This window comes from Dipteris shenzhenensis, chromosome 10, assembly GCF_047967505.1.
Source record: "Dipteris shenzhenensis isolate YYH24624 ecotype China chromosome 10, Dip_SZ_1.0, whole genome shotgun sequence".
NCBI lineage: Eukaryota > Viridiplantae > Streptophyta > Polypodiopsida > Gleicheniales > Dipteridaceae > Dipteris > Dipteris shenzhenensis.
The window spans coordinates 12,065,788-12,086,801 of NC_141605.1; the positions used below are offsets into that span (position 1 = coordinate 12,065,788).

A 21,014-nucleotide genomic window follows, 5' to 3' on the forward strand; every position below is an offset into this window, starting at 1 on the left:
CGCCAATCGTCCGTTGAAAGGTTACATTGCCTCCCACTGCAAAACTGTACTACACCGCCCGTTGCTATACCCGTAGCCCACTGATCGGTGCTGTAGAGTTATCCCACCAACCGGTGTCGTAGAGTTATCCTGCCGATCGATGCAATACCTCTGGGGTAGCTAAGGAATTAACAAAAAATTCAAGAACCTTGAGAGTGCTCTCAACGGAAGCAAGAATGGAAGAAGGAGAGAGAGAGAGAGAGAGGGAGACAGAGAGCCACACAAGTTTGTGGGTGCAGAACTACCCTAATCTTCTTTTTCATTCATTTATATATGTGTTTGAGTATTGTACATAACCGGGGTTAAGGCACAGTGACCTTTAACCCCCACAACCTCCCACTTAAAGGACAATGTGCCTTTAAGAGAGAACAACTAGTGAGCATACTATCCAATGCCCATCAATACATGACAATACTCAAACCGCTGACTAGGTAGACACTTCGTCAGCATATCTGTAGGGTTATCATCTGTATGAACCTTGACAAGCTCTATGCGCTTGTCCTCAAGTACCTCCCTGATGAAATGGTACCTGACCTCAATGTGTTTGGTCTTTGCATGAAAGACCGGATTCCGTGCTAGCTGAATAGCACTCATGGAATCACTATGCAATGTCGGTACACCTGTATGAATCCCCAAATCTCCCACTAGCCGATCAAGCCATATAGCCTCCTTGCAACCCTCTGTGGCTGCAACATACTCAGCCTCTGTGGTACACAAAGCAACGCACTTCTGTGCGCGAGACATCCACGACACTGCACCACCTGCAAAGGTGAACACATAACCAGAAGTGGATCTCCTACTATCCACATGCCCTGCATAGTCTGAATCTGTGTACCCAAGTACACGCATGTCTCCTTTACCAAAGCAGATGCACATCTCCTTGGTACCCTTCATGTACCTCATGATGCACTTAACTGCCTCCCAATGCCTCTTTCCTGGATTAGCCATATACCGGCTAACAACTCCCACTGCAAATGCAATGTCTGGTCTAGTAGCTATCATAGCATACATAAGACTCCCAATTGCTGATGCATAAGGAACCTTGGCCATCATGGCCCTTTCCTCATCTGATTTGGGACTATCTGTATGACTCAGTTTCACATATGGAGGCAATGGAGTACTCACTGCCTTCCCCCCCTCCATATTGAAACGCTGTAATACTTTTGTAACATACTCTTTTTGTGAAAGCCAAAGGAGTTTCCTACTCCGATCACGCGTGATGCGCATACCAAGAATATGACCTGCAAGTCCCAAATCCTTCATATCAAAGGCCTCATGCAACTTGGCCTTTAAAGCATCTAGCCCATAAGTATTCTTGCTAGCCAATAGCATATCATCCACATATAGTGCCAGGATTATCAGGCTATTATCCTTAGCCCTTTTAGTGTAGAGGCAGTGATCAATTTCACTCCTTCTAAAACCCTGGGACCGAATGAAAGCATCAAACTTCTGATACCATTCTCTAGGTGCTTGCTTAAGACCATAGAGACTCTTCTTTAGCTTGCAAACTAAATGCTCTTTGCCCTTTTCTTCAAAGCCTTCCGGCTGCACCATGTAAATTTCCTCATGCAAATCCCCATGCAAGAAAGCTGTCTTGACATCCATCTGCATAAGCTCCATATCCTCTGATGCCACTAGTCCAAGCATGCATCTAAGTGTGGTCATCTTCACAACCGGAGAAAATATCTCATCAAAGTCCACGCCCTTCTCTTGCTTGAACCCTTTAGCAACCAAACGGGCCTTGTACCTAGGCACATCATCACCTGTGACCTTCATTTTATAGACCCATTTACATGGCAATGCTTTCTTTCCATGTGGCAAAGAAACCAAGTCCCAAGTCTTATTCTTCATAAGTGAACTCATCTCTGATTGCATAGCATACTCCCACTTGCGTTGATCCTCACGCATCATAGCCTCTTTGTAGCAAGAAGGCTCCCCGCAATCAGTAAGCATCACATAGTCTACCCCTGGAACAAACCTATCAGGCGGTCTAGACACTCTAGATGATCTTCTCAAGGGCATTTCAGCTTGCTGCCCCACTTGCATATTAGCCACATTTGGCTCATCATTTCCACCAATAGATGATCCATCATCTACCCTTGATTGTCTACCTTTGGGAGTACTTGGTGGTACCATTTCTTGCACATTTGGTGCATGGACAGCTTGCTGTCTATCAACATATGCAGGTGGATTCACATCCTGGAAAGTGATTCTCCTCATTTCCACATCCCTCATGGGTGCCTTTCTCATTGAAGACCACATCATGGCTGCGTATGATCTTCTTTGCTTCTGGATCCCAGAGACGATAGCCCATCTCTCCACTTTCACCATAACCCAGAAAGATGCATTTCCTAGACTTAGGATCTAGCTTCTTTCGAAGCTCTTTTGGCACATGTGCATATGCCTCACACCCAAATATACGCAAATGAGAGTAAGAGGGCTTCTTGCCACTCCATGCCTCTTCAAGAATACCACCATCCAAACTCTTACTAGGTGATCTATTGATCACATGCACTGCAGTCTTCATTGCCTTAGCCCAAAAACCACCAGAAAGACTTGCATTGGAAAGCATGCATTGCAACCTTTCTTGAATGGTACGGTTCATCTTTTCTTCAACTGGATTTTGCTCTGGAGTACGAGGGGATGTGAGCTCCCTCTTAATCCCACGTGTATCACAGAAATGCTGAAAGTCATGAGAGAGATACTCTCCACCATTGTCAGTCCGTAGGCATTTAAGCGTTCTACCTAACTGATTCTCAACCAAGGCCAGCCATTTCTGAAATACCTGGAACACATCACTCTTCCGAGCTATAGCATAAGCCCACACTTTCCTAGTTGCATCATCAATGAATGTCACATAGTATTCAGCCCCGCCTAATGACTGTGTAGGCATGGGACCACATACGTCTGAATGCACCAAATCAAGCATTTCAAACTCTTTCTTTCCCCTTCTTTTATGGGCTGATTTAGTCTGCTTCCCATAGAGACAATGCTCATAAAATTCAAAATCAGAGAAACTCAAATGCGGTACATAACCCAAACGGCATAAGAGTTTCATTCCATTCTGGCTCATGTGCCCCAACCTGCAATGCCACAAAGAAGTGCTTGGCTGCTTGGTTATTGCAACAACATGATCAAATACCCCTGATACATGTAAGGGATACAAAGTCCCACACTTGGCACCCCTGGCCAAAAGCATAGAGCCCTTTTGAATTTTCCAACTCTGAAAGCCAAAAGTGGTGTGAAAACCAGCATCATCTAGCTGACCCACTGAAATAAGACTCTTGGTCAGCTTAGGCACATGTCTCACATGTTTCAAAACAAATGCAGACCCATTTGCAAAAGAAAACTTTGTCACCTACTCCCACTATGTCACATGCATAGTCATTTCCAAGATGCACACAACCTGTCTTTCCACTGTCATAAGTGGAGAACCATTCCCTATGGGGAGTAACATGGAATGAAGCACCAGAATCCAAAATCCAATCCTGGGAATATGCATCATCTGAAGTGGTAAGCAACTCTGCAAATAAACTAGACATGACGAGAACATCATTGTCACTATCATGTGTGACTGCATTGATCTCCTCGATCTTCACTTTTCCTTTGTCCTCCCTTGGACTCTCTTCCTTTTGATTTGCACCCCAATTTGCATCCTTTTTCTTATCCTTTTGCTCTCTTTTTAGCTTGTAGCAATCCTTTTTCATATGGCCCTTCATGCCACAATGGTAACACTCAATGTTCCGTGCCCTGGATTTGCTACGTGACTTCACTCTTTCTTGGGACTTCCCCCTAAACTGTGATCTGCCCCTTTGCACATTTAAGGTTGCATCCTGCTTGTTGCCATCCATAGACTTCCGTCTAATCTCCTCGGCCAACAAGCTACCCACAACATCATCAAATTTCAGTACTCCACCAGGTGCAGAGTTACTGACAGCTGTACAGAAGGTATCCCATGAGGATGGCAATGAACATAAGAGAAATATTGCCTTAGTCTCCGCATCAAAATTCATTTTCTGAGCCTGAAGCTGGCTGAAAATAATATTGAATTCATTCAAGTGAGAAGCAATGGAGACCCCTTCCTTCATTTGCAGCTCAAACAACCTCTTCATGAGGTAAACTTTATTAGAGGCAGTTTCCTTTTCATAAGTGGCACATATTTTCTTCCACAAATCTTCCGTAGTCTGCTCATTTACTACTGTGAAATAAACTGACTCTGCAAGATGAAGTCTAATAGTAGACTTTGCTAATGCATCCAACTCATTCCAATCAGCCTCAGACATATTTGCAGGCTTAGCTTCAATCCCTGCCAAGGGTTTAATCTGCTTCTTTTGAATAAGCACATCCCTTATTTGTTCTTTCCACAAAGAAAAGTTTGTCCCATCAAACTTTTTAATGTTGAAAAACTCCTTTTCAGACATGGAAGAGGATGCCATGATGCAAATAAAGCAAAATCCCAAATGCTAGTGCCTCAAGAGAGAATCACACCAAATACCAGGTGCACCCAAATGTGTATGCCACAGTAGAGTGAAATATCACCAAAACTCAAAGCTCAAAGCATCAAAAGATGCATCTGACTCATGTGCATATACTATGCATCCATATGAGCAAATCTGACCCAAAAGAAAATGCCAATAAGTGCCAAATGACTCAAGCATAAACACCATCCACTGGCATATGCATCAATAATATCTCATCCAAGAGAGCATAGCACTATCAGTGCATCACCTGCAATGTGTCAATGCTGTTCCTCAGCATAAAATAGCATCCATGTGCAAAGCGTCCATAAAAAATAGCATCCCAGAAGGCAATTTGGGTCTATCAGCGCATCCAATAAGGACCCCCAAGAGACATGGACTTGTAATTTTGGATGTTTTCTCCTCTATCTTTCTATAATGGTCTTCAGCTTTGGGGTTATCTTTCTATAATGGTCTTCCGCCTTGTTGAAATTAAGACTTGTTATGTTTCATATATGAATCTTGTTCTTGCATTTCTTTCTTTAAGTTATGTTACATATATGATTCCACAACCATTTGAAGCCAATCCTTGTTGAAGAATATATTTTAAGGGATTTAAAGTTATGTTACATGTATGCTTTTAGAACCATGTACTGCAAAACCAAAGAAGCCAATCCTTGTTGAAGAATCTATTTTAAGGGATTTAAAGTTGTTTGAGTGGGGGGACATACGTGGCAAGGAGTAGGATCTTGAGGGCCCTCATAGACATCACTTGAAAGACTATTTAAGGGAGCCATGTGACAACACAAAGGTCACAGAAGAGCTAGACACCACCACCTTACATGCAAGGATCCTCAAAAGTGTAGGATATAGAGGACATGAGCATTGTGAACATAAGTTTTTGTGAATGAAAATGAAAGTGCAAAGGTGCATGCATTCTGGGAGGCAATAATCTATTAATCGATTAACAATCGAAAATGGTTAGGCCCATTGCATTGAATTTGTTTATTGTGGACCATTGGATGTGTAGAACGTTGTCTTTATCCATCTGAGGCCTTGGGTCCTCATGCATGAGATCATCAAAGATGAGAAAATGGTTGTGATGATTGGAGGTTGACTAATGCCCTTTACTTTGTCAATTGCTTAAAGAAATGTTTCTATTGATGAAGACTCCAACTTTTTTTCTCCAAGAAGAGAGTCATTGGTACTTGTTATTATTGTATCGAAGTAATCTTAGAGCCTTTGGATGTCAACTTTGAATTGTCCAAGCTTATTAAAGTCTTTATGATTGCATTAGTAAGTACTATGAGTGCATGTGCATCCCCAATAGTCTTGCTAGCTAATGCTGCATACTTGGCCATTGACTTTGGGGATCTACGTTGATCAACCATTGGGATTTCAGGGTTTAGCTTGTGTACTTGGTTGCAAAAGCTACCAAAGTGATGATAGGTTAAAACAAAGCTTGCCAACCATCATCCAAGCATGATGTGTGGCAAGATCCAGGCTGTCCCTACCTAGACTCTAAGGGGGACAATTGGATAGGCTTGCTATTTGCACTAGGTTTGTTGAATAATGCTAGAGGATTTGTGATCAAGGATGGTGGTACCATGGATGGTTGGTGCTACTAGGAGTTTATGGATCATTTGTATGGGATGTAGGTATTGGCCCACCATGAGTTGGTGAGAGGGGGTATTGGGATTTTAGGAGTCACCTCCCCACACCCGCGAACCCCCAATGAAGAGTCATGGGGGAGGTATACCATCATCAAAACAAGGGTCAAAGAGATGCCACATGGGAAGTTTAGAAGGCTAAGATTGTGTAAGGAGCCTAAGATTGTTCAAAAATAGTGCATCAGATGGTTCAAATATAATGTTTGCATGGTATTTTAATGCTCTTGTTAATACAAGTACAAAAAATGAGCATTCAACATCCTTGATAAAGATACATTTCCATCATGTAGGAGATGTTTTCTTTTCCCATCCCACAGAATACAGTTATAATCTTAGCTTTAACTGCTTGCCATGAATAAGCTTTCTAATAAACTAGAAGCTTGCATGTTGAGAGAAAGCATAAAAGAAACATATGACTAAGATTGTCATTTACTTGGCCATTAATAATCTGAAAACCATCATGACCATGGCATGAGAATTGCCCTTAAAGTTGAAAATCTTAATCTTTTTTTTCGAAACTTTGCAAACTCTGCACAAAAATATAACCCAAATGCCTGGTTATTTTCACAATTTGAAGGTTAATTTCCATAATGTGCTATTCAATTGACATTAAACCTTGGGTTTTCTGAGAAGAGTGCATAAAGGATCTCAAAGATGGCTTAGAGGGAAAGTGCATTAAGGACCTCAAAGATGGCTTAGAGGAATGAGAGTTGAGACAAATTTACAAATGTCCTCTAGATATGGAAAAGTGCCACAGGAAACAATACGAAAATGGAAACTCCTACTTCGTATTCAGCATTATTGACAGTATATGAACTTAAAGAACTGAACTTAAAGAAGAATAATAGAGAACTATGAAGAACAGACAATGGAACATCCTACTTCATATTCAACATCCAAAGAGCAATCCTGTTACATGATAGAAAAACCCATACAATAAAATAAATCACATTATTCCACTGTTGTAATATAACTAATCTTGCAACCAGTTTGGGGAATTAATACATCTCATAGATCTGTCCAAGCTAAACCTACAAAATGCTACCTTTGTTTTTTAAAAAATACCTTACAATAGTGGCTGCCAAGAAACAACCCATAAATTATTGGCTGCCTTGAAATAAGCAAAAATTTAATGGATGCCATGAAATTAGTGACTGCCCTGGGAAAAATGGAAATAACCTAAGATCCTTGAATAGAAATAGCACAACAGTTGCATCTGCCAGCAATAACATTTGTAATTGCAACTTTTGGAAATTTATAAAATGGACAATTTCATTAAAAATAAACCCAATGCTACAAGTTGAGTCATGAAAGGTTTGCATATATTAATTGCAAATTGAAGAAGTGTATTTACAGCATCAAAACAGAAAAGACCCTACATCATAAAGTGCTTCATAGTCAAAATAATGCCGCGGCCCCAAAATAGGCAAGGCCAACAAAAAGCTGCTAACTGATTACATAGCTTAGTTGGCAGCTAGGGCCACATTAGAAGAGCTTGAAAGACTAGACCACACTATGACAAAATATGAAGAGGGGAGAGGAGAAGAGTGGAGATGAGGAGAGAGGGCACAGCTAGAGAGCACACCACAAATGACTAACTGTACACTAGATTTAGTTGAAAAAATAGAATATATACAAACCCTTTTAGGGTTAGGGTTAGGGGATCTAACCCTTTCCTTTATAGCACTCTATAAGGTTAGTGCTATGCACATATGATCACGTGATGGTGCTATGCACACATGATCACATGATGTTGAGCGTGAACTCTCACACCTTCCCTCAAGATCAACATCATGAAGTAGGCCTTCCCTCAAGATGATGATTTTGGGGAATCGAAGAAGGACTGAGGATTACATTCCATCACACCCCTTTCATGGGAATGTCCTTCCTCTGCGTCAAACCAAGAGCTAGTCAGTGTTTCTCGAATAGCTCTTTACCGAGTGGTTTGGTAAAGATGTCTGCAACATTTTCTTTGCTATCACAATGCTGCAGTGTGATGTCACCAAGTAACACTCTTTCTCTGATGAAGTGCTCTCTGACATCAATGTGCTTTGTCCTGGAGTGATATACTGGATTTTTGGCCAATGCTTGAGCCGATTGATCATCACAGTATATTGTTGTTGGCTTTGACTCATCAAAGTAATCTGTTTCTGACAATAGTCTTTTGAGCCATATAGCCTCACATGCACCTGTAGTGAGTGCCCTATATTCTGCTTCAGTCGAAGACAAAGAAACAATTGGTTGTTTGTTTGACAACCATGATATAGCACCTTGACCAAGGAAAAATGCATATCCCTGTGTCGATCTCTTGGTCTCATGATCTCCGGCATAGTCACTGTCACAGTATCCATGCAACCGTGGATGACTTCCTCTGTATTCTATCCCAAACTATCTTGTACCTCTGATGTATCTCAAGACTCTTTTGGCTGCATTCCAGTGAGACTGTTTTGGATTTGCCATAAACTATGCTAGTGAGCTTACTGCATAACAAATATCTAGCCGTGTGATTGTCAGATATATGAGAGATCCAATGAGCTGCCTGTAGTATATGTCATTGACTATAGGCTTTTCTGAATCTTTAGTAAGTTTCAAACTCTGTTCCATGGGAGTGGCTGCAATCTTGCAATCTGCCATATGAAACTTCTTCAAGAGACTGTCAACATACTTGAGCTGACTCATAAATGTGCTATCTGAATCTCTCCAGAACTCAATTCCAAGACAATAGTGCATAAGTCCAAGATCTTTCATGTCGAAATCTGCAGATAAGTCTTGTTTTAATTTTCTGATGAAGCTATCCTTGCTTCCTGTCACAATCAGATCATCTACGTACAAAAGTGCAATAGTAATGTCTTCCCCTTGAATTTTGTAGTAGAGAGTATGATTTGCATTGGACTTCATGTATCCCAGATCAGCAAAATACTTGTCAATTCTGCTGTACCAACTTCTGGGTGCTTGCTTTAAGCCGTAGAGACTTTTCTTGAGATGGCAAACCTTGTTCTCCTTTCCTGGTTCAACATAACCTGCTGGTTGTTGCATGTAGACTTCCTCGTCTAAATAACCATTGAGAAATGCATTCTTGACATTGAGCTGATACACATTCCATTTACTGAGTGTCGCTAGTGATATCAAGAACCGTATGGAATCCATCTTTGCTACTGGAGCATAAGTTTCATCATAATCTTGAGCATCCTTCCTTGACACCTTTTGCTACTAGCTGACCTCTTTTGGATTTGTCTTTGATAGTGCATTCATCACCGTTGAAGATGACTTTGTAGTTGTGTTCCGTCATTTGACCTACTGACAAAAGATTCTTGCTGAGCTTCGGAACATAGAGCACATCTTTGACTAATCCTTTTGTACCAGTGAAATTGTTCATAGGGATAACACCTGTCCCTTGAACTGGATTCGGTGTATTGTCTGCTGTGTAGATGACATTTTTCTGTCCTTCTAATGGCTTCATTTCTGTGAACCATTCCTGATGATTTGTCATATGAGATGATGCACCACTGTCAATGTACCAAGGATCCTGTTCCACTTGGTCGACTTGATAGGTGAAATCCTCTTTGGGATTGAAATCAGTGTCTAGGTGCATGTCTAGGTGCATTGTATCAATCTGATGCAATTCCTCACTTGCAAGAAACATATTTCCATGTTCATTTGCAAAATGACTGTGACTAGAATGTCCACCATGATGATGTCCTCTTCCTCAGAAATTCCCTCGATTATTGCTGGATTGACCACCTTGGTCGTACTGCTTCTTGCGGCAATCTCTTTCATAGTGTCCAAACTTGTGACAGTAGTTGCACTGAATGTTTGACACATTGGTGGATGCATTCCCTCGTCCTTGAAATCTTCCTCGGTTGGAATGATTTCCTCTTTGTTGATTCTGATGTTGCTGATGCTGATGCTGATTTTGACTTTGATTTTGTTGATGATGACCACTTTTCTGATATGATCTACCTCTGTTTCTGCCTTTGCCTCTACTTCTGTCTGAAGCTGTGAATGCCTGATCATTAGAATGACCTTTACGTGCTTGAATGGCCTGAGTCCTGAGTTCTTCACCAAGTAGAACTGACTGAAGTTCTTCCAGTGTTGGAATTTGCCATTGGATGGCAATACTCTGGACTAGATTCTCATATCCTTCTCCTAGTCCATTCAGGATTACTTGAACCATTTCTGCGGGATTCATAGTCTCTCCTGCTGCTGCAAGTTGATTGTTGTAGTCTTTGATGCAGAGTACATAGGCATGACCGGTTTCACTGCTGTTGCGGAAACTCTGGTTGATCTGGTTTCTCAAGGTGAGAATCCTGGATGTGTTCTTGGACTCGTAGAGAGCTGCGAACATATCCCATGCTTCTTTTGATGTCTTGACTGTGTTGAGCTGTCCTAGCATGACATCTTGCACATTCTGGCTTAATCAGGTGATAGGCATACTTGTCTTTCTTATCCCATTCTGCTTGAGCTCGGGCAATGGCAGGATCTGCTACTGGTGCGAAAACTGTTTGTGTAGATGTAGATCCCATTGCTGGTGCTGTGACAACAGATGGAGTAGAGCTACTGGTGGCTGGATCGGCCAATGGTCTAGGTATAGATCCATCGACATACTCCCATTTGTCCTGAAGCACAAGAATGGTCTCCATTCGGTATTTCCACGTACCGTAATTGGAGTTGTCTAACTTAGCAGATGCCTCCAGATTGAGGTTGCTAGTCGACATGGTGCAAACAATGTACTCAAAAAGTGTCCTGAAAAACTCTGTATGAATCAACTGCAAATACATTGAAGATGCCAAGTGAAATCTCTGTACCGTCGGTGAAGATAGAATTGCAGTATATAAGATCTGATCTATGTTACAAGGCTTGTGGCAATGATGCCGGGAATAGCCAAGAGGCTTTACAAGGCTGAAAATGATCTGCACGATGCCGTGAGATAGCCGAATAGGCTTTACAATGGTGGCATGTGTGTGTGAAATCAAGTGCTATCTGCCCACTGAATCAATCTGCAATGCCTCTAAACTTTGAAGTCTGCTCACTGAACTAATGAACATAAGGTTTCAGGTAATGTAATGATGTGAAACCAGATGTGAGTGTATGGACTGACTCCGAGTAGGTACTAGTCGGGAATTTCGGGCATGGCTTAGATTGGCAACTTGGGGAAATTCAAAGCATCCCCTCTATGGCGATCTAGTCTACTCTGATCTAGATCTAAACCAACCGTCGATCGATGAAAGAACAACAAATAATTCCTTTTCTTTTGTTCTTTTTAAGTGCTGGGTCAGATGCGTCGATGTAGAGGCAAATGTGCGTGAAGGAAGTGGTTTTGTCGGCGAGGCTCAAATGTGAGAGTAACTTGCACCGAAATGTGTGCATGATGTAACGAGCGCGTAGAGCACGAAAAAATGAGCGACTTTCCTTTTTGGAGCACCCTCAAATTCTTCCTGGATCAAGAGATATGACTTGATCTAGGTGGAGGGGCAAAAGGAGTGCAAATGTGCTCAATGATGATGTGTCACTGTGAGTCACATGCAGTGATGATGTGGCACTGTGCCTAGCAAGAGGTGTGCCAGTGAAGCTCTATGCTGAGGTGGCAGGAGTGTGCACAGTGTGCCTGGCAAGGGACTGTGCCTGCAGGGGTCAGTGCTGAGGTTGCACAGATGATGTCAGCAAGGTGATGTGGCAATGCTGACGTGGCACTGATGACGTGTCCTTGATGACATGGCACATGTGATGTGGTTGATGACATGGCATAGGTGACGTGGTTGATGATGTGGTAGGATGACGTGTCTGTGCTGACGTGGCAGTTAGTGGTGATGTGGCAGTTAGTGGTGACGTGGCAGTCAGTGATGACATGGTAGTGGTGATGTGGCACTGTGGATAAGGGTGCCATGTGGTTGGTCCTTGACCAAGCTCTAAGGTGTGGTGACCCTAAGGATAGGGTCCTAGTCAACTGCCACGTGTCGTAAGAACAACGACCGAAATCTTTTGAGATTCTGACAGAATCTTGGGGATTCTGTCGTCTTCTCCGTCGATGGAGGCGGCCGTCCAGCCCGTTGCGGGCTGCTGTTTGAAGGAGCCATTGGTGGGCTTGGCGTTGATCGTCGAGGAGCCTTCGGAGGCTGTTGTGATGGAGCCGTTGGTAGTCTCCAAGATAATGGGCTACTTGTTGCTACAAGATCAGGGACAGCAGGAAAGGAGGCTGCCCGTATGGAGAGGCTTTGCTGCAGGACATGCAGCTCGTGGCTGCTGGAGCGTCGCCCGTATGTGTGCAACCCGCAGTCGAGAGGTCGCAGTAGATGGTTGTGGGCGAGCCTTATAGGAGGCGTCGCTTGGAGAGGCTAGCCCGTTTAGAGAAGGTTGCCTGTGAGCATCGGCTCACTTGTGCTACCCGTGAGCCTTGTCGATGAGGCTGGAGAGGTCGATGAGCCGCGACGTTGCAGTTGAAGGCGTGTAGGAGTCCGTTGAGTGGCTCGTAGTTGAAGCTGTAGTGAAGAAGCTTGCTGGAAGGAGCCGGGCGTACGGGTTGATGGAGCCACGATACACCGAAGACTAAGAGCTGCTGCTGCTGGAGTCAGTCGAAGGTCGTTTGGTTGGGCTGCACTGCTTCGAAGGAGGCTCTTCTGGTGTACACAGTTGAATGGCTGTTGATTGAGAAGAGCTACCTTGGGTCGATTAAGATATGCCGCCTTTTGTTGTACGTTGATGTTGCCTCATATGAAGCTTGTTGGAGCTTGAAGATGGAGAAGCTTGGCCGCTTTGTTTGTCTTGGTCGACTTGTTGTCGTGGAGTAGATAGCAGTCTACTCGCTCATTGTCGGCTGGTCTGCTCTTTGTATGCTATGAAGATCTCTCTCACACAAGCTCTTGTAAGAGCTGAGATCTTTTCTCTCACAAAAAGCAATGAACCAAATGAATAAAGGGAGCTCTCTTCAAGAAACTCTCACAAATCTCAATAGTCTCTGAAATCTCTCTTTTCTCTCAACTCAAGAAACACTCAAATAAACTCTCTCAAATGACGGAAATCTCTCAAGAATAAATGACGGAAATCTTCTTCCGATGGACAGAATTTTCTCTCAACGGAAGAGAATGGAACACTCAATCTCTCTCGATCTCTCAATCTCTCAATCACTCTCACAAGAAGGATGGCGCCTCAGCGGAAGGCAGAACCATGCTCTGATACCATGACAAAATATGAAGAGGGGAGAGGAGAAGAGTGGAGATGGGGAGAGAGGGCACAACTAGAGAGCACACCACAAATGACTAACTGTACAATGACTAACTGTACACTAGATTTAGTTGAAAAAATAGAATATATACAAACCCTTTTAGGGTTAGGGTTAGGGGATCTAACCCTTTCCTTTATAGCACTCTATAAGGTTAGTGCTATGCACATATGATCACGTGATGGTGCTATGCACACATGATCACATGATGTTGAGCATGAACTCTCAACACACTAGACATCATCTTTCATATGCAATAGATGAGAGAAAATTTCAATGGCACCCACAATTTGGAAAACGGCTTGATTACTCTCTCGCTCTATCTCGAGCCGGGCACGTGCCACTCTTACTCCTTCAAATTCCTCCCGCGTAATTTCAATAAGGTCGTGCTGGGTTGATACGGCCTTCTCCCTTTGTTGCTTGGATCGGGAGTCCGTGAAGAACTCTATCAACTGCTTCGTAGTATCCTCAAATTCCTTCTTGACAATAGAAACTCGTCGGTGAAGAACTCTATCAACTGCTTCGTAGTATCCTCAAATTCCTTCTTGACAATAGAAACTCTTCCTGGACGCTTTCTTTTGTGGCCACTCGTAACGCATGGATCATCATCATCATCCATATCACATTTGGGAGAAGGGGTGGGAGAGCTCCGACACCCATTGTCGGGCTTTTCTATCTTTTCTGCAAATACAACATTAATGTGAGGGGAAGTGCATGAGAGAGAAAACTTAAGAATAAATATTGTTCTAAAACCTACCCAAACTTGGCATTGAAGAGTCGATCAAGATATCACCAGGGTCTACAATTTGTTCACCTCCAAAGGTTGTTGCCATTTGGAATACAACTGTCTGCCCTCATTCCGAGGCAAGCGTGCAACTCGGCGCTCATGCTGACCCATCTGCCACTATGAGCTCTTCTTGGAAGGAATACACATCTCATAATCATTGATTACTTTGAAACCACTCCATATGCGATTCCAACGGTAAAGGCACTGTGGGCTAGTCTTGAACACAAGTTGTTTCCACAAAGTTTGGAAATAAATTCCCACTTCACATCCTTCTTTTTAATTGACAACATTAACGTTCCCTTCTCCACCAAGTAATCAAGCATCTTTTTAGCTTTAATCAAGACGAATATTTCGTACATTGACCAATACACATTGGCCAAGTTGGGAGTTTTGAAAGGAGTTTCATTAGCTAAATCAGAGACGTAGGGGGCTTTCGAATCCTCACCCAAGCCCTCATTTGCTGCTACTGCAGCGACAGAAGTTGCTGCAACAGCAGCAAGTGAGCAATAAGGGGAAGGGGTCTTAGGAGGCAGTTCTACAGATTTAAGAGTTGCAGAGGATTGATAACCCTGCATTAAGTGGGGCAAGAGATTCTAATGAGGTTGCATAACTTAAAGTACCTCAAAGACCCAAGGAAATTACTGGAATATACAAAACTATGAAGTTAATAAATGAGCTATTTAACACAACTAGGTACTTGCAAAAACAGAGCCAAGCAGCCCACCCCCTCTCCCTGTCTCTCCCTTAAGATAATGGGAGGAGAACTCAAGGAAATGGTGTAGATGGCATTTAGATGTAGCTACTGTTGCCCTCTCTCTCTCTCCCCCCCTTGTCTAGCTCTCTCCCCACGTAGTAAAGATCTTAAAACAGTTATGAAATGAAAAGGAGGATGCAACTCTCTCTCTCTCTCTCTCTTCCCCCCCCTTCCTCCCCCGCCTCCCCCCTTCTCTCTGCATATTTACACCTTGAAAATACCAAAATATTGAAGACTGTTTAAGTGGTAGAGCTCTGAGCATCAAATTCAAAATTAATCACCCCATTAACCCCATTAGTTTAGTGCTTACTGTTAAAACAAGAAAGACTCTGTAAACGGAAACAGTGCTAACATAGTCAGTATATATTGCTAAAAATTTAGGGAGTGCCACTCAGCACACTTAGAAAATGGCATAGTTAGTGTTTACATTGAAAAGGCAGACTTCTATTAAGAAAAATGGGGTAGATTAAAAAATACAAGACATTTCGCAGCGTATCATAATATAGTCGCATATCATAATATGCCCTCTGGCTAGGCAGCCCCAGAAAGAAAGCACAATAAACCACTTGGTTTACACTAGAACAAAGTAGTGACCATCAAAACCCACATTGTCAGCATAGACAAATCCATCAAAAGCAACAGAAACACCACAAGGGACCTTCTTCGGAGTTCGAGTTGAATCCCTCTTCGTAGTTGCCTTCACATGAAGCCTGACAGTCTTCGCAGGAGTCTTTGCAGCATGTACCTTTGCAGGAGTGTTCAAAGTATCGTCGTCACATTTCTCCAAGGCTCCTCCATAGCATGGCAGTCAGCACGGCGTTGCAGAGCTCCAGTCATGTTGCTGATGTCCATCAGTGCGGTCAACGGGCAGTCCACTTGCTTTGGCAAGAGCAGGGGGACAGGAACGGCAGACACTCTCTTGCCACAGGGCGGGGAGGATAGCAGCATATCCGCATAGGTCCGAGCACATCCAGAGGCGAGGTCCTCTAGCTGCGAACTAGGGACAAACTCCAAGTCGAGGTTAGAGTCCTCCAACGTTGCGTTCAAGTCGAGCACCTGGTAGCAAAGCAAGCAGATAGTTGGTTGAAGACGGATGCACTGCCGAGACGAAGGAGAAGAGCCACCATGATATAGCCGAGCTCCCACCTGAGGGCGTGAGCACCACGACGGAGCGTTGAATGCAGGGGCTAGGCCAGGATGGGAGCCGTAGAGTAGCGGAGGTTGGAGATCAACGGTGAGGCTGCATAACAGAGGGCGATGGAGATGCTGCACAGCAGATGGTGGTTGACGGCATTGCAGAAGGCCATGGCGAGGCAGGGAAGAACAGCACGGCGAGGGAGCATGGATGAGGCAGGGAGGGAGGGGTGAGGCACAAAGGGATGAGAGGGATGAGGCACAGAGGGACGGGAGAGGAGACGAGAGTGCAGGAGGCAAGCTCGGCGAGAGAGGGAGCTGGAGAGCTCCAGAGAGGGAGCTAGAGAGCGGGAGAGGAGACGAGAGTGCAGGAGGAGAGAGTGCAAGAGGCGAGGCGAGAGGAGCTGGAGAGCTCCTGAAAGGGAGCTCCTCTCGTAATAACAGGCCTCTAGAGTCTCCAATGGAGACGATGACAGGGGTAGTGGGAGCACGTTGGCTCTCCACCAACCACGCCATGTGGTGTGGTCAAACCGGTTGGCGGTGTCGGTGACTGGCTACTGCCAGTCATCAACCAATGCATGTATTGGTGCCAAAAATGGCACCTCTGAATTCCAAGTGCCCTGATGGGCGCATGAGTGCGCTTCAAAGCGCTTCTCTCATTAATGAGGGTGAAACACTCACAGGGCGCAGCTGGCGCCACTCCAGTGGCCGCGTGTGCATTGGGTTGCAGCAGCCAGAGGCGCGGGTGTGTGAGGAGGGGCCCTTAGTTCGTGAAACAAAACTGATTGTAATGAATTGAATGTGAGGGGTGGTAAAAAAAACGTTTTCCCTTTGAGTACCACGTGTTTTGCTCTCCACTGAGGAGTAGCCATCGCCATAGCCATAGCCATAGCCATAGCCACAGTCACCCAAACTTCCCGCCTTTCGCATTCTGTCTTGCGTGGGCTCTGAGCCCTCACCCATCTCTCTTCTTACATTCTTTCTCCCTCGAATTTGCTTCCTTCCCCTCTTGCCTTTGTTGGATTCCTTCCAGGTTAGACTTCTTTGCTGCAATTTTGCATTTTTCTGTCTACATAAGCATAGCCACGAACAAACACTTTGGCCCTTGCTTTTCGCGCTTTCCGCTCTTCCCCTTTTCGACCCTGACAGAGATTGAAAGTTTTCCAGATTCCGATTTCTGCCAAGCCATACATGGCTGAGCATCCCTACCGGCATGGTAGCCCTGATAGCAGTCATCAATCCGACGACGAATCCGGGGGACATTATGGAGGCGGGCATGAATCTGTTAGAGAACAAGATAGACTCTTACCCATTGCGAACGTGAGCAGAATAATGAAGAGGGCGCTACCTGCAAATGCAAAAATTTCCAAGGACGCGAAGGAAACTTTGCAAGAGTGCGTCTCTGAATTCATTAGCTTTATAACGGGCGAAGCTTCCGACAAATGTCAGAGAGAGAAGAGAAAGACTGTAAATGGGGATGATCTGTTGTGGGCGATGGGCACCCTTGGCTTCGAAGATTATATTGAACCGCTCAAGGTATATTTGCACAAGTATAGGGAACTGGAAGGGGAGAAGGCCACTATGGCAAAGCAGGGGGAACCAGCCACAGGTAAGGAAGGAGGTTCCATTGGTACATCGCCTGCAAATTTAGGGATGAATGCCGTCCTAAATGGTGGTGGGATGCCAGCTCATATGCAGATGTTGCAACAACCGGGAACGTACATGTATGCTCAGCACCAATTTGTACGTCCCCCGTATCAGGTTCATTTGCAGAGTGGCGGAAGTACCCACAGTGGCAGTGGGCAATCAAGGGGAGGATGAGTACGTAGACTAAAAGATTACGTTCCTGTGCTAGAGGTGATATTGGAAACTTGTGGTATAGCAATCGCTACTTTCCTTCGAGCTGTTCTTTGAGGTGAAGTGTGGGGACTCGTGGAGTGCATAGTTTTCATCAAATTTGTACCATCTAAATCTCTACTTTCCTTTTCAATCTTGGGAGGGTTTAAGTGTTGGGACAGTTTAGTGAGGGTGGGTGTAATATAGCCTATATCTTGAGATGGCTTTTGCTTATTAAAGAGTATTCCATCATCTTAGGTTTGCAATTTTGAGTAAATTTAAGTTTAAGAAGACTTTTATTCAGGAACTCGAATTATACTTCTCTTCAGTATGGCTTTAATGTGAGACAATTCTCTCTGTTACTTTTCACAGGTTAGTTTTCTGCAGAAGTGAATGAGAAGATGAAAGATGGAATCCTTCTCTAACTCCTGTCTGTTGCGTCATACCTACGTTGGTAACGTTTTTGTAAATTTTTCGTGGGCTTTGGAAGGGGAAGTTTAAACCAGTTGGAAACCTCATGGATAGTTAATCTTGTGACTCTGTGCTTTGCGCTGTGCCTATGGCTCTAATGTGCTCCAATTCTATTTTCTTTTCACAGGTTTGAGAAGTTTGGATCTTAAACACTTGTTGCATTATGTGTGTGTTGTCAATGCTTCAGTTATGTTGTAATTGCCTTTTGTGGGCTTTGGGATCCCGTGGACATTTGTTTGTCGAAGTAAAGAAATGTGATTTGCAATGTGCTAAAAGTACTCAGTTTGCAGGATTCTATAGACTTTGGTGTGATGTCAAGAAAGGGAACGTGGAACAATGCAGGGGATTTTAATAAAGCATTATTTATCTCAATGCACATTTTTATATTTGTCCTTTACGTTTTCTTTCATTTCCTCTGAAGGACCTTTTTTTTCTAATTTCCCCTAGATATAATAGGGGAAAGCAGATGATGTAACCTGGATTTTGCTTAGTGGGGGATTTTGCTATCTGTCTCTTTTATTAGCATCCTGCCAATTTTAAATTTAAATGATGACTATTTAGCAATTTTTTTTTGTTAATGTTGACTACAAGCCCTTAGCTGTAGTTGTAAACGTCTTTCTTGTTAAGTCATGCTAATCGCTAGTAAACATTAGACTTTTAGAATGACCTTGTAAACGTTGTTAACTTGGTCACATGATGCATTATTTTGTCTTGTTTTCATCGTCTTACAAGTGGTTTCTCTTTGCTTGAGCAGGCTGGATAACGGTGAGGTATAATGTTTTCAGGTCAGCACTTTTTGGCAATTTCATTGTATAATGCCTCCTAACGTCAGCAGTGCCCCTTTTTTAACTGATACAATCTGACTCAATGAAGAACCTCGAGCTAGAATTATTTTTAGTAATAGGTCAGAGAAAGCTAATTTCAGCAGCCAGCTACATGAGAGTATGCATATAGCAGCCCTGGACGCTTTCTGATTTTTCTCCTATATGTTAGAAATTATCCTTGGACTACACATTACTGCGGAGGGCCAAACAGCGGTAATCTTTGATGCAATTGTTGAAAGACAAGGGAGTTTCTGTGCGGAGTTCTCTATTTCGGTGCTAGACTCGGATGCTTATATCTACATCTAACTTTCACCATTTGAAATCACAACGAAAGAAAGCATTTTGCACAGTGCCTGGATGTATGACAGAATAACGCATGTGAGACTTCCAAGAGAAGGCCATATGAAAAGAGAGAGAACCCATATTCCAAGGTCTTACAACTCATTCATGAAATTTAGAAAAACGCATGGCTTCACCCAAGCATTAGTGGTCATTGGCCTGAAATGCTTTGTATTAATGCCATTGAAGCATGTAGATTTTGTATCACCCTTTGATAACAATCTATTGAAGAAAGTAGAGCCAAATGATGTCCCTTGCATGGTGTGCCTCAAGATCTTCTTCTTGCTCTCTACATACTCTATCTCTACAAGTTTTGAACTCAACCACTTTCTAGCCCACATCTTGTCAATTAGTTGACCAAGGCCAAGTGCCTTTTTCTTATCCATATTAAATGCTTTACTATCTAACTCCTCATCTAAACCAGTAAAAATAGTAATACCAAGAGAGAAGCTTCACTTTTGACCATTCGGGTGACCACTTTGTCCAAGTGGCTATGCTTGCTCTTCTTTCTAGAGAAGCAGCCACCAAATTTGCTGGCATATGTCCGTTACTATCTTATAGTATCTACTAAATAAAAGACATCTGTCTTATTATTGCTTTGATCTACCATATGCTCTAGTGCCTCGTAGGATACCTTCCGTGCTTCATATGCCTTACAAACATCCATGATGCACTCGAGTGTTGACCCCTCATGAAACATAATGCAAGTGTAATCCCTATATCTTGCAATGACACTCTTTAGATCCTAGGCACTTGGGTGTGTATTGTTTATGATGCCCTTCAAGCATCAGTAGAAGCAACTTCTCTTTGCCATGCATTCAGCTGTATGTCTCTTGCCCTTTAGTATCTGTGGCTTGCCATGCCTAATCCATAACTCCCTTGCCTTTGTTAGGATCTTGTAAAGAGTTAAACTTTTCTTCATCATTACCAGAACCAAGGTCAATCTTTTTGATTCAAGAATTGTACTAAAAGTCATCATTAAATAAGCATAGGTAGCAGAAGATTCGTGCAAACTCTTCCATCCACTCAACCTATTGCAAGTTTCCTTTTCATCCCTGATCAAGAGCAATCTTGTAAGCTTCAAAAAAATGTTGCCCATCAATTAAAGTTACATCAAAATTCGATAGTTAAAGTTTGAAATTTAAAGTAAAAGATAAAATTTAAAAATTTAGCTGTAATATAATGTAAACCAAATATATGTGGTTTATTTAAGTCAATTATTTTTAAATAAATTTAAATAAATTAAAGTAAAAAGAAATTAAATTAAAGTAAATAATGTTTAAATAAAAATAAAAATAAAATTCTTATTGATTTTTAGCTTTTTAAAAATTGTATATATATTTTTTGTGGGGGCGCTACGGGTTGGGTGCCAAGGAATGCCCCAGGACCAACCTGTTGTGCTCGCAACACCTTTGGAAGGGGGGATCTCATCCCTCAACTGATATGCCAATCTATAGCCCCACCTTATCGATCCATCGCCACCACAT

The 21,014-nt window shown here is 43.0% G+C and overlaps 1 protein-coding gene across 2 annotated transcripts; it reads left to right on the forward strand.

Moving 5' to 3' along the window:
* The first annotated feature begins 16,913 nt into the window (after window positions 1-16,913).
* LOC147897405 (nuclear transcription factor Y subunit B-3-like) lies at window positions 16,914-19,030 on the forward strand. Of its 2 annotated transcripts, XR_015541669.1 has the most exons (3): window positions 16,914-17,090; window positions 17,225-17,972; window positions 18,266-19,030. XR_015541669.1 is itself a non-coding variant. In XM_087380296.1 (2 exons), the coding sequence occupies exon 2, from the start codon at window positions 17,249-17,251 to the stop codon at window positions 17,876-17,878; it is 630 nt and encodes a 209-aa protein (XP_087236422.1). In that variant the 5' UTR covers window positions 16,914-17,090; window positions 17,225-17,248; the 3' UTR covers window positions 17,879-18,201. The 2 variants fall into 2 exon arrangements, 1 of the variants encoding a protein (XP_087236422.1); XM_087380296.1 differs by lacking the exon at window positions 18,266-19,030 and having other exon boundaries at window positions 17,225-18,201.
* Window positions 19,031-21,014: the final 1,984 nt, after the last annotated feature.

Coding starts and splice junctions, on each gene's coding strand:
- LOC147897405 (XM_087380296.1), top strand. CDS start 17,249: ATGGCTGAGCATCCCTACCGGCATGGTAGCCCTGATAGCAGTCATCAA.